Source organism: Saimiri boliviensis, chromosome 2 (assembly GCF_048565385.1).
Source record: "Saimiri boliviensis isolate mSaiBol1 chromosome 2, mSaiBol1.pri, whole genome shotgun sequence".
NCBI lineage: Eukaryota > Metazoa > Chordata > Mammalia > Primates > Cebidae > Saimiri > Saimiri boliviensis.
The window spans coordinates 3,195,528-3,209,461 of record NC_133450.1 but is presented as its reverse complement, the minus strand read 5'-3'; the positions used below and the strand labels follow the sequence as shown (position 1 = coordinate 3,209,461).

At 46.6% G+C, this 13,934-nt stretch overlaps 1 protein-coding gene across 7 annotated transcripts in view; it reads right to left on the bottom strand.

Moving 5' to 3' along the window:
- Positions 1–13,934, bottom strand: part of SNUPN (snurportin 1) — a 31,958-nt gene that overhangs the window by 12,126 nt on the left and 5,898 nt on the right. For 6 of the 7 annotated variants that reach the window (XM_074392647.1, XM_003942998.4, XM_010330848.3 and 3 more), the window contains exons 3-6: positions 10,948–11,092; positions 3,641–3,745; positions 3,309–3,402; positions 1,256–1,353 (exon numbers count right to left, since the gene is read on the bottom strand). In XM_074392647.1, the coding sequence (XP_074248748.1) occupies positions 1,256–1,353; positions 3,309–3,402; positions 3,641–3,745; positions 10,948–11,092 (442 nt within the window). The remainder of the gene's footprint in view (positions 1–1,255; positions 1,354–3,308; positions 3,403–3,640; positions 3,746–10,947; positions 11,093–13,934) is intronic. The other variant, XM_010330849.3, reaches the window with a different exon arrangement.

Sequence of the window (13,934 nt, the reverse complement as noted above, 5' to 3'; positions counted from 1 at the left end):
CTGAGTGACAGAGGGAGACTCCATCTCAAATTTTAAAAAAAAAGTTTAATAATGGTACTTACCTTACCTTAGGGAGGTGTTGTAAGGGATCCAGTGAGATAATGCACAAAGTACTTAGCAATGCAAATCATGATTGCTATTGTTTGAATGAGACGTATCTTAGAATTCTGTGTACCATACCTAGCAGGTTTTGGAAACCTAGTATAGGGGAATGGCTATAGAAAAGCAGCAGCCTATGGAGACAGACTGCATGAAGATCACAGAAGGCCTGTTCACACATCAGCCTTGGCCCCATAGCTTCAGGTTAGCAGGTCTGAGAATGTGCATTTCTACAACTTTCTGATATGCCTGGTCTGGAGACTACACATTGAGAACCATTATAATACACTAACTGACAGAGAGCAAAGGAAGTCCAAAACCCCCAAACCCACCATTATACAACTGGGACAATGATGGGGAGAATTGTTGTTAACAGGGATAGAGGCCTGTGGGGCTGACTCAGCCTCACCTGATGACTGCTGCTGTCACTGTTAAGAATCACCAACAGTAGGGAGCCATTGTGGCTCAGGTCAGTTGTCCTGGCACTTCAGGAGGCAAGGCTACATGTTCGAGGCCAGCCTGATTAACATAAAAACCTCTCATCCATTTTAAAAAAAAAAAAGAATCACCAATAGTAAAATGGTGGGGGTATGGTGAAACTAAAGGGGAGAATACTGGGGCCTCTCCTCACTCGGAAAGTCTCCTCTTAGAGCTAACTTTGAGATTTGAGGTTCCGGGTCATACCAAGGAGGTCCTGCCATTTTCAGGGTCAGGATGTGGTTGGTGAAGGAGTGAAGGTTGCAGGAGTCTACCAGATGGCGACTTACATTCCACCTTCTCTTCCTGGGGCTGCCTGCACAAGGTGGCATCCCCACCCCCTTGCCCCATAATCTTCACTGCCAGAAATCCTCCCATCCTCTGGAGAGACATAAGGGGGCGGGTGCAGTTGCTACCAAGTCCCAGCCTACACCCCTGCCGTTTCTCTCTTCCCTTCTCTCAAGAACTGCATGTTTCTCTTAGTTCCTCCTATTTCTCTTTTAAAACTAAGCTAATTTAAACACACTCAAAGATGCAGGGAGCATTAGATAATGTTCTTGATATACCACATCCTGTACACACCAAGAAGTTGGTCACGTACCAAACCCACATGCTGAGCCGCTTCCCCAGGAGGAGAGGAGAAGACAGGAAGAGCCATGACGGGAGTATGTATCCCTACCTGGCAATCATAAAATGGGTGTCCCCGCCAGCACATAACATCCAGTATGTAGTAGGTTTGGTTTACCTCACTGTAAATGCAATCTAGAATGGTGTAGTCTGTGGACACAAAGCAGAAAGTCAGCACAGAGTTCTTCTTTCAACTAGGTTCCCACCACCACAACCTAGGGAGCCCCATCCTAGAGGCTCGGGTCCAACAATCCCCAGTGCTTGCAGCAGTCACTGGCACTAAGGACTAAGGATTCACTGGGGAGGGAATCCTGTCTGGCTGCCAGCTACAGCTTCATGGTGACTCGGGTAAGACAGCACAAGATGGATCAAGGCCAAGTGAGAAATCTGAAGTTTTAGTTAAACTGGCACATTTACTCAACTCAGAGAGGTTTAAAAGCAAGTCATCTTCCATTTTAGTTTACAACTGCTTTTTGAGTTCCTATCATAGGCACTGTGTTATGTGGGGAATATTAACTATAAGTATTCCCTGCTTTTAGGGAAGTTACCATTTGGTTTAAGGGGATAGGATGATCACAGAGGAAAGAGAGAAGAGCTGCATCATAGAGCTCATACTAAGATCAACAGGAACTCCAGAAAGAGAAGGCTGGAATAGCAGGAAATGCTTCAAGGGAGAGACACGATATAAATAGAGTCTTCTGGGACCAGGAGGATTTAAACAACAGAAGGGAGAGGGGAGAGGGGAGAAGGGAGGGCGTTTCAGACCTAAGTACTAATGTGGCATGAGCAGAGGCCCAGAGGCAGAATGAACGGGGCACATGTGGAGAGGCAAGTCAGCCGAACAGAAGGTGGGTACAAGGATTAGGGTAAAGACACGGGATGGGTGGGACAAAGCCTGCATGTGAAAAGTACTAAACGCAAAGAGAGAAGTCAGAGATAGGCTGGGCGCAGCGGCTCACGCCTGTAGTCCCAACACTTTGGGAAGCCGAGGCAGGCAGATGGCTCGAGCCCAGAAGTTCCAGACTAGCCTGGGCAACATGGCAAAATCCCATCTCTACCAAAAATACAAAATTTAGCCGGCCATGGTGGCACACTCCTGTAGTCCCAGTTAATCAGGAAGCTGAGGTGGGAGGATCACTCAAGCCTGAGAGGTAAAGGTTGCAGTGAGCTGTGACTGTGCCCTTGAACCCACAGCCTGGGTCACAGAATGAGACCACACCAAAAAAAAAAAAAAAAAGAGAGAGAGAGAGAAGTCTGGACTCAGTACAGAGGACATGAGGAACAATACCAAAGGAGCCTGAGAAGATAGAGAAGAAAGCAAGCCCAGCTCTGACAATTCCTTGCTGAATAACCGTGGGTAAGTTATTTCTCCTGCAGGACCTTAGTCTACTTAGCTGGGCCCAGTGGGGAGGATGAAGCTAAGGTTGCAACAATGAAAAAGGAGAAAAGGGAGTCTGGCAGGGAAGCCCAGCTTCCCCAGCATCAGCTGACTCTACCATTATTCCTGGCATTCTCTCAGGGACCTTTCCCCGCAAATCTGCATCTGCTGTCCTGTAATAGAAGTCCAAAGGCATGTTGATCTTAATTGAGGAATTTACGGCCCATCGGGCCTCATGGGGCTGCATTTATTCTGCAACTGAGAAGGCCTGTCCTTGAAGGGGAGGTCCTTGGTCCAGGGGCCAGGATGGTGTCTATATGTAGTTTCAAAGAGAAGCTTTCAGGCCGGATACGGTGGCTCAAACCTGTAATCCCAGCAATTTGGGAGGCCAAGGCGGGTGGGTCACTTTGAGGCCAGGAGTTTGAGACCAGCCCGGCCAACACGGTAAAACCCAGTCTCTACTAAAAATACAAAAATTGCTGGGCATAATAGCACATGCCTGTAATCCCAGCTACTCGGGATGCTGAGGCAGGAGAATTGCTTGAACCTGGGAGGCAGAGGTTAAGGTGAGCCAAGATCACACTACTGCTCTCCAGCTTGGGCGATAAGGTGAGACTCTGTCTCAAAAAACAAACAAAAATAAACAAAGATAAGATATCAAAGTGGGTCTTTAAAGCAAATTACACTGTCTTTTACTGATTAATACGTAGATATTCTATGTAGGTACCTTTTGCTGTTGAGTTTCGCCTGTTGCCTCCTGGCAGAAGGGAGGGAAACCTGTTGACACAGTAGCCACTCTTGGTGTAGGCACTGGTAGAACCCTGCGTGGAGAGAAAGTTATCATTCTCATTAGACTACAGGGTCTCCTCGCCCTCTTGCTTCCTCATTCTGCAGGGATGTCACCAGACCAAAGATGGCTGTCAACAAACCTTCCTGCAGGAAAGTGTTTTAAGCTCCACTCTGGGCACGGCTGCTGTGGCGGATAAGGTCAATGGAGCACAAAGAATGCCTCCCGCTACAGACCAGGCCTACTGGCATAGGGGACAGGCAGCTACTCACCCTGGAGGCTATGATAAGGGCTCTTTTTCCAACAGGGCACACGACCACAATCCATTCCTGCCCCAAATCTGAAGGCACATCAATTAACCACTCAGAAAGCATCAACTGGAAATGCAAAAAGTAGTGTTAAAGATCAGCAGGGGTGTGCTACTCAGATGTCTGCAATGGCAAGGCATTCATATCCTGTGTGTATATCAAAACTCCGAGTGAAAGAATAAGGGCAGAAAAGGCTGACAGTGGCACCTCCACCCCACGTGTCCTAGGGAGTTGTTAGTGTCTCCGCACAGCTGACAGAATGGGGGCCACTGACTGTGAACTCCGGCTTCACGCCTCCATTTCAACCTGCACCCATAGCATACTTAACTGCCTCACCTCCCGGGTCGAGGTGAACGCTCTTCCTTTTCTTACTTTGTCCACCTCCTCCTATCATCATTACTATTAGGTTCCACGGCCACAACTCAGATGAATGAGATCCCTGTCCTTAAGATGCTCTCAGACTAGACCAGCACGTCCCAAACTGATGCCCCCAATACTGTACTAAAGGATATTAGGAAATCTGCCTTAGAAAACAAAACAACATCAAATCAAACAAACAAAAACAGTAATGTTGTGAAATTAACTGGGAAGACAAACTCTTCCACTCACAGCCTCTTCCATCTGTAGAGACTTTGTCCTATCAACTAATCCCTAACATTGAATCTTTCATTTCTCCTTCCCTTCAGACACTCACCCTCAATCTTAAAAAACAAGTCAAGGCCAGGCACGGTGGCTCACGCCTGTAATCTCAGCACTTTGGGAGGCTGAGGCAGGCAGATCATGAGGTCAAGAGATCAAGATCATCCTGGCCAACATGGTGAAACCCTGTCTCTGTTAAAAATACAAAAATTAGCTGGGTGCGATGGCATGCATCTGTAGTTCCAGCCACTTGGGAAGTTGAGGCAGAAGAATTGCTTGAACCCTGGAGGAGGAGGTTGCAGTGAGCCAAGATTGCGTCACTGCACTCCAGCCTGGTGACAGAGTGAAACTCCGCCTTAAAACAAAATAAAAATAAAAAGACAAAAATAACACCTTTTTGTCACTCAGCATTTCTGTTGGGCTACTCCACTTTCCCTTGGTTTAAAAAACTGCTTAATACTTCTTGATACTGCCTTCCTGCTCACTCTGACAGCCTCAGCCCAGATTTGCTACCCCACAGCCCTTTGCTACCCCAAAGGCCCTCAGTGACCTCTTCCTTTTTATTTTTGAGATGGAGTCTCACTCTGTTGCCCAAACTGGAATGCAGTGGCGTAATCTCGGCTCACTGCAACCTCCACCTCCCAGGTTCAAGTGATCCTCCATCTCAGCCTCCCTAGTAGCCAAGACTATAGGCGCGTGCCACTACACCTAGCTCATTTTTTATCTCATCGAGGTCTATAGCTTCACTTGTTACTTCTAAGAGGATGCCTCCTAAGGCTCCTCCTTCATCTCCAGACGTCTTTCCTCCACACCTAATCATACTGCCGGATGTCTGCTTGGCATCTCTTTCTCTGATTGTCTCCTCTGCACGTAAAACTCCGTATACCCAGAATGGAACTCACCACCTTCTGTTGCCTAAGTACCTCCCACCCCTGAAACACCTACCCTTCCCTTCTGCATCTCATAACCTTGATAATGGCATCACCACTCTGTTACTGAATCTTAGATTTTAAGCATAATCAAGATAAATTAGACTACAGCAAAATTTAAAAATTCTGTGCTGCCAACAATATCACAAAGAAGGCAAAACGACAACCCGCAGAATAAAGAAAATAATGTGCAAATCATGTATCTGATAAGGAACTTGTATCTAGAATATATTAAAAACTCTGTTTGATAAGAAACAGACAAATAGCCGGGCGCGGTGGCTCAAGCCTGTAATCCCAGCACTTTGGGAGGCTGAAGCGGGTGGATCACGAGGTCAAGAGATCGAGACCATCCTGGTAAACATGGTGAAACCCCGTCTCTACAAAAAAAAAAATACAAAAATTAGCTGGGCATGGTGGCGCGTGCCTGTAATCCCAGCTACTTAGGAGGCTGAGGCAGGAGAATTGCCTGAACCTGGGAGGTGGAGGTTGCGGTGAGCCGAGATCGCGCCATTGCACTCCAGCCTGGGTAACAAGAGCAAAACTCTGTCTCAAAAAAAAAAAAAAAAAAAGAAACAGACAAATAACTCAATTTAAAAATGGGCAAAGGATTTAAATAGACATTTCTCCAAAGAAGATACACAAATGAACAGCTGGGCCCGGTGGCTCACGCCTGTAATCCCAGCACTTTGAGAGGACGAGGTGGGCAGATCACTTGAGGTTGGGAGTTCAAGACCAGCCTGACCAACATGGAGAAACCACATCTCTACTAAAAATACAAAATTAGCTGAGCGTGGTGGCGCATGCCTGTAATCCCAGCTACTCGGGAGTCTGAGGCAGGAGAATCACTTAAACCCAGGAGGTGAAGGTTGTAGAGCTGAGATCACGCCACCACACTCCAGCCTGGGCAACAAGAGCAAAACTGTCTCAAAAAAAAAAAAAAAAGCTATACAAATGACCAATAAGCATAAGAAAAGATGTTTAACATCATTAGTCACTAGGGAAACACAAATCAGAACCAAAAGAAACCACTTCAGACCCACTAGCATGGCTATACTTTAAAGGATGGACAATAGCAAGTGTTGGCAAAGCTGTGGAGACACTGGAACACTTCCATGTTGCTGGTGGGAATGTAAAGTAATGGAGTCACTTTGGAGAACAGTCTAGCACCTCCTCGAAAGGTTCAACAGTTATCATATGACCCAGCAATTTCACTTCTAGGTATATACTTAAGAGAAATGGAAACATATGTTCACACGAAAACTTATGGTACATGAATGCTAATAATGGCATTATTTGGCTGGGTGCGGTGACTCACGCCTGTAATCCCAGCACTTTGGGAGGCCAAGGCAGGTGGATCAGCTCAGGTCAGGAGTTTGAGACCAGCCCGGCCAACATGGTGAAACCCCATCTCCACTAAAAATACAAAAATTAGCCAAGTGTGGTGGCATTGAGTAGTTACAAGTGTAGTTACACATTGAGTAGTCCCAGCTACTAGGGAGGCTGAGAGGGGAGGATCACTTGAACTCAGAGATGGAGGCTGCAGTGAGCCAAGAACATGCCACTGTACTCCAGCCTGGGTGACAGTGAGACTCCATCTCAAAAAAAAATAATAAATCAAATTAATTTAAAAATAAATTAAAATGGCATTATTCCTAACAGCCAAAAAAAGTGGAAGCAACTCAAATAGCCATAAACTGAAGAATGAATAAACAAAATGTAGTCTATCCATACAGTGGAATATTATTTACCAATAAAAATGAGTGAAGTACTGATACATGGTACAACATGGATGAACCCTGAAAACCTCACGCTAAGAAGCACGTCACAAAGGTCCACATAGTATATGATTCCCTTTCCACGAAATGTGCAGAACAGGCACAGAAAGGAGCTTAGTGATTAGGGGCTGCAGGGAAGATGGAGAGTGACACCCAGTATATCAGGTTCTTTTGGAGGTAAGGAAAATGTTCCAGAATTAAATAGTGGTGATGGCTGCACAGTCTCGTGACTACACTAAAAAAACAAACAGTAAACTGTACAATATAAATAGGCAAATACATAAATTACATCTCAATGTAACTACAAAATAGTAGTAGCAGCTAATACTTGTGGGGCACTTACAGGCTCTGGGCTAGGTATTTAAGGCACATTATTTCATTTAATCCTTCTACCAATTTTTAAAGTACTATTACTACCCCCTATTTTACAGATGAGAAACCAGAGGCTTAGACTGATTACATATCTTGCTTTAGGTCAACACAGAACCTAGCTGTGAGATCAGATCTATGTGACCTCAAAGCTTACAGCCTTGACCACGTCTCATACCGCCTCTCATATCCAGTCCACTGCTAGGTTCTTCCATTCTACCTGCCAACATTTCCTTTTTATTTATTTCATTTGTTTTTTATTATTCATAGAGATGGAGTCTTCCTATATTGCCCAGTCTGGTCTCAAACTCCTGGCTTTAAGCAATCCTCCTGCTTTGGCCTCCCAAAGTGCTGGGATTACAAGTGTAAGCCACTGCACCTGGCCTCCCTGCGCGCACACACACACATAAAATATATCTATATCTGTATCTGTATATATGGTATGTGCCTGGCTCCCTGCACACATAGATATAAATACACACACACACACACACACACACACACACACACTCTATATAGCATATATATGTATATGTATATGCTATATAGTGTATACACACATACATACACTATATATAGTATGTGCAAATATATGTGTATATATATATATATATACACATATATTTGTTTGTTTGTTTTTTGAGATGGAGGCTAGTTTTGTCGCCCAGGCTGGAATGTGGTGGCGTAATCTCGGCTCACTGCAGCCTCCACCTCCCAGGTTCAAGTGACTCTCTGCCTCAGCATCCTGAGTAACTGGGACTACAGATGCCCACCACACTTGGCTAATTTTTGTATTTTTAGTAGATGGGGTTTCACCATGTTGGCCAGGCTGGTCTCAAACTGCTGGCCCCAGCTTCCCAAAATGGTGGGATTACAGGGGTGAGCCACCACGCCCGGCCCCTGCACATATTTCTGAGGCCCTTTACATCTCTTCTGCCATACTCCTTCCCCCAACTCTAGGCCGCTCCACCCTAACTGGCCCACAAACTGCTCCCGAGCACACCATACACTCCTTTCCCGCTTCCGGGACTCACACTCAGCCTGTTGTTCCCACTGCCCGGAATGCCCTAGAATGCACTGCACTTCTGTCTATTAATGTCCTACCCACCCATCAAGACTGCCTCTTCCTTCATCAACCCTTCTCTGCACATCTGTCTATTAATGTCCTACCCACCTGTCACGACTGCCTCTTCCTTCACCAACCCTCCTCTGCACATCTGTTTATTAATGTCCTACCCACCCGTCACGACTGCCTCTTCCTTCACCAACCCTTCTCTGCACGTCTGCCTGTTAATGTCCCACCCACCCATCACGACTGCCTCTTCCTTCACCAACCCTTCTCTGCACATCTGTCTGTTAATGTCCCACCCACCCGTCATGACTGCCTCTTCCTTCACGAACCCTTCTCTGATTTCACACCCACTCCAGCCCTGGTTGGAAGGAATCACGCTTTTTTATAGCACAAATCATTTTCTACACCTATTCTAGGAGTACAGGGGCTACTTCCGGTTCACGTCTACCTTCCCATGTCATAGCCTAACACAGAGCAGGTCTTTCAATAATGCTTACTGAACAAAATTGAATTGTACTTTGTCACAAAGGATTCTTTTTTCTTTTTTTTGAGGCAGAGTTTTGCTCTGTCACCCAGTCTGAAGTACAGTGGCACAATCTTGGCTCACTGCAACCTCTGCCTCCTGGGTTCAAGCAATTCTCCTGCCTAAGCCTCCCAGGTAGCTGGGATTACAGGTACCCACCATCAGGCCTGGCTAACTTTTGTATTTTTAGTAGAGACAGGGTTTCACCATGTTGGCCAGGCTGGTCTTGAACTCCCGACCTCGTGATCCACCCGTTTCGGCCTCCCAAAGTTCTGGGATCATCGGCGTGAGCCACCGCGCCCAGAGAGCATCTGATATGAACTGTATTTGAGGTAAAGAAAGGGGCTATGGGAGTGCATCCAAAAACTATATTCTAGCCAGGCGCGGTGGCTCAAGCCTGTAATCCCAGCACTTTGGGAGGCCGAGGCGGGTGGATCACGAGGCCGAAAGATCGAGACCATCCTGGTCAACATGGTGAAACCCCGTCTCTACTAAAAATACAATAAAACTAGCTGGGCATGGTGGCACGTGCCTGTAATCCCAGCTACTCAGGAGGCTGAGGCAGGAGAATTGCCTGAACCCAGGAGGCGGAGGTTGCGGTGAGCCGAGATCGTGCCATTGCACTCCAGCCTGGGTAACAAGAGCGAAACTCCGTCTCAAAAAAAAAAAAAAAAAAAAAAACAACTATATTCTAGTTTTTGTTTTTAAGAGATGGGGTCTCACTAGGCACAGTGGCTCATGCCTGTAATTCCAGCACTTTGGAAGGCCAAGGGTGCATCACCTGAGGTCAGGAGTGCGAGATCATCCTGGCCAACATGGTGAAACCCTGTCAACCTTGTCTTTACTAAAAGTACAAAAATCAGCTGGGCGTGGTGTCAGGCATCTGTTATACCAGCTACTCAGGAGACCGAGACAGGAGAATTGCTTGAACCCAGGAAGCGGAGACTGCAGTAAACCAAGATTACACCACTGCACTCTAGCCTTGGCAGTAAGAGAGAAACTCGGTCTCAAAAGAAAAAAGAAAAAAAAAAGAGATGGCGTCTCACTATGTTGGCCAGGTTAGTCTTGAACTCCTGGCTTCAACAATCCTCCCACCTTGGCCTCCCAAAGTGCTGGGATTACCGTTATGAGCCACCACACTCAGCCCCAGAAACCATATTCTAAAGGCAGGGGAGAATTCTGAGACGACGGGACACTTGGGTTCTAGACAATAAGTACATGATAGCAGGGTAGAGCCCTGCCCCAGCTTGGACCCACACCCTGCTTTCTGGAATACCTGAGCTGCCTGAAACACAAGGACAGTCTCTCTCCACACCTCTTTCCCTGTGCCACCACAGCCATGTTGGTTTCCTCTCTGGATCTAAAAGGGCACTGAGTCAGGTCGATTATACTGATCTGCTGTTCCATGGCCTGAACCTCACCTTGGCCAGCTGGCTGGTCTGGGGTGGCTGGGCAGGCTGGGCAGGCTGACTTTATTCAAGGGCAGCTGTATTTCCCACCTGCCACCACCTGAGTGTGAAATTTCAAGACTGGCCTCATAGTACACTGCCTGGGAAAGATTCTACCACCCAGGGAAGTGGAAGGAGCCAGTGGTAGGCTGGGCAGGCCCAATCCAGAACAGCTGTACAGTGACAACTGAAAAAATCACAAGGATATGGAGTCTGTGACTCTATCCACAGCTCAGGGGCTTTCTGCAGTGGGCTGGCAGGCTTTGGTAACAGCATGGGCTAGCGGTTCCCAAACCCCACTACCCACGGCCTCCATCAGTGATTCCCAGTCAGTCACAGCACTGTCAGGCTCTCCTTACATCCCATATACTCTGAGTACATCAGCACGCTCTTTGTACTTCCTGTTCCTTTTTCCTGCCTCATTCTCCTCTCTTTATGACAGCATTGATTTCAGTGGGCTTTGACTGCATAGAAAACGGAGTGAGATTAGCTGGGTCTAATCTCCGGACCACTTACTTGATTAGCATAGCGTTTTGGTAACTTCTTGACAGTGTCAATGTCCATTTCTTCGTCATCTTTCTTATCTTCCTCCTCACTCTCCATCCCTGTCCAGTCATCTTCAGCCAGTCTTCTGGCATGGTTCACGTAATCTAGCCGCTTGCTGGAAGGAAAAAAAGGCATAAGGACAGATCTTTTTTTTTTTTTTTTTTTTGAGACATGTTCTCACTCTGTTGTCCAGGCTGGAGTAGCGCAATCTCAGCTGACTGCAACCTCGACCTCCTGGGCTCAAGTGGTCTTCCCACTTCAGTTTCCAGAGTAGTTGGGACTACAGGCACACACGACCATGCCTGGCTAATTGTTGCAGTTTTTGTAGAGATGGGGTTTCACCATGTTGCCCAGTCTGGTCTCAACTCCTGGTCTCAAGTGATCTGCCTGCCTCAGCCTCCCAAAGTGCTGGAATTATGAGGCATGAGCCACCATGTTTGCCCAGGGCAGGCCTTTGTGTCTTCTAGGAAGACACCCTACAATGTGAAACATTTAATTCAAAAGCTCCAGATTTGGAAGCAACTTGCGGATTCTAGTGGAAGTAAGAGATGATGGAATCTAGGGCCGGGCACAGTGGTTCACGCCTGTAATCCCAGCACTTTGGGAGGCCAAAGCGGGCAGATCACAAGGTCAAAGATCGAGACCTTCCTGGCCAACATGGTGAGACCCTGTCTCCAAAAAAAAAAAAAAAAAAAAAAAAGAAATGATGGACTCTCCTTTGCAAGGCTAACCAGTGACTGCCTCCTCAAAATCCTAAGTAGGGAAACCCCCTCTGAATATACTGAGCCTTCCTCAGAGTTTCCTAAAATAGCTAAAGAAATTTCCAAGGTTCACTAGCTGGAAAGGCTGATCTCACGCCTATCCCATCCCACCCCAGATGGGGGCTGACACCTTCCTGCCTACCAGACACCTCATCCAAAGACCCCAGGGGTGGAAGAGAAGAGCCACTGAGATGCAGTGAGAAGTCTAAAGCAAGGAAAGCTTCTGGAAATTTCTGCTTTATACACCCTTTTTTTGTTTTTCCCCTGAGATGGAGTCTTGTTCTCTCACCCAGGCTGGAGTACAAAGGCGCTATCTCAGCTCACTGCAACCTCTGCCTCCTAGGTTCAAGCAATTCTTCAGCCTCAGCCTCCCGCATACCTGAGACTACAGGTGCGTGCTACCATGCCCAGCTAATTTTTTGTATTTTTAGTACAGACAGGGTTTCACCATGTTAGCCAGGATGGTCTCAATCTCCTCAGGAGTCTGATCCCAGGATGCGCCCACCTTGGCCTCCCAAAGTGCTGGGATTATAGGCATGAGCCATTGTCCCCAGCCCACACCTTTTTTGTTTTTAAAGAGAACTTTTTTTCTTTTTTTTTTTTTTTTTTTTGTAGTGACTACAGGTGTATGCCACTGTGCCTAGCTTATACAGCTTTCTGAAAAGCCAGGCCTTTCTCCAGTTCCTGTCTAACTTTCAAAAAAGGCCACTTAGTGTACAATTTAATATATTTTATTGTTTCCCTTTATCATCATCTTGTTTTAAAACGACATGCTACGAAGTTTGGGAACTTGAAAAGGAAAAAAAAAAAAAGAATCTTTTGGAACCTAATTGTTTCAAAGTGATTTGGAAATATCATATAACGTTCCACACTTGATTTCTTCAGTGCTAAGGCAGGAATTCAACCACTGAGGCAGTGAAACAACACAGCCAGTATCTCTTAAACACATACATGTTCATGCTCATTCTAAAAAGACACACACCAGAGAGAACACATGAAAGCACATGGTCTAGCTGGGCGCGGTGGCTCACGCCTGTAATCCCAGCACTTTGGGAAGCCGAGGTGGGCAGATCACGAGGTCAAGAGATCAAGACCATCCTGACCAACATGGTGAAACCTTGTCTTTACTAAAAATACAAAAATTAGCTGGGCCTAGTGGTGTGCCCCTGTAGCCCCAGCTACTCGGGAGGCTAAGGCCAGAGAATCGCTTGAACCTAGGAGGCAGAGGTTGCAGTGAGTTGAGATCATGCCAGTGGACTCCAGCCTGGCCACAGAATCAGACTCTGTCTCAAAAAAAAAAAAAAAAAAAAAAAGAAAGCAAGATGGTCTTTTATTTTGAGAATAAAAGAGAGCTAGAATATCTGTACATGTGTGAAAGAAAGTCTGTCTGTGGTCATTTCCTGAGCATTGTTTATAATCACAAGAGACGAAAACTGCCCAGATATGCCCATCAGGAGGGACTGGCTAGACAGCATTATAAAGTATCCACTCCATGGAACACCTGGCACCATAGAAAAGGAATCATGTGGTGCTTTATGAACTGACATGGAATTTCTCCCCCAAACACCACTAAATACATGTGCAGAACAGTATAGAGTCTACCTCTACTTGTGTTAATTTTAAAAAAGGCCAGGCGCAGTGGCTCCTGCCTGTAATCCCAGCCCTTTGCGAGGGCAAATCGGCCAGACCACTTGAGCTCAGGAATTCAAGACCAGCTTCGGTAACATAGTGAAATTCTGTCTCTACCAAAAATACAATAATTAGCTAGGTGTGGTGGCATGCGCCAGTGGTCCCAGCTATGTGGGGGGCTGAGGTTGCAGTGAGTCGAGATCATGCCACTGTACTCAGCCTGGGTGACAGATTAAGACCACGTCCCTCCCGCCAAAAAAAAAGCTTTTTGTATACATGCAACCACACACACTTGCTCAGAGGTGCATAGAATATCTTCGGAAGGGCCGGGCGTAGCGGCTTACATCTGTAATCCCAGGACTTTGGGAGGTCAAAGTGGGAGGATCACTTGACCCTAGGAGTTCAAGATCAGCCTCAGCAACACAGAGAGACCCTGTCCCTACCAAATATAAACAAATTAGCCCAGTGCTATGGAGTGTGCTTATAGTCCCAGCTTTTTGTGAGGCTGAGGTGGGAGGATCACTTAGGCCTGGGAGGTTGAGGCTGCAGTAAGCCAGGATCTGCACA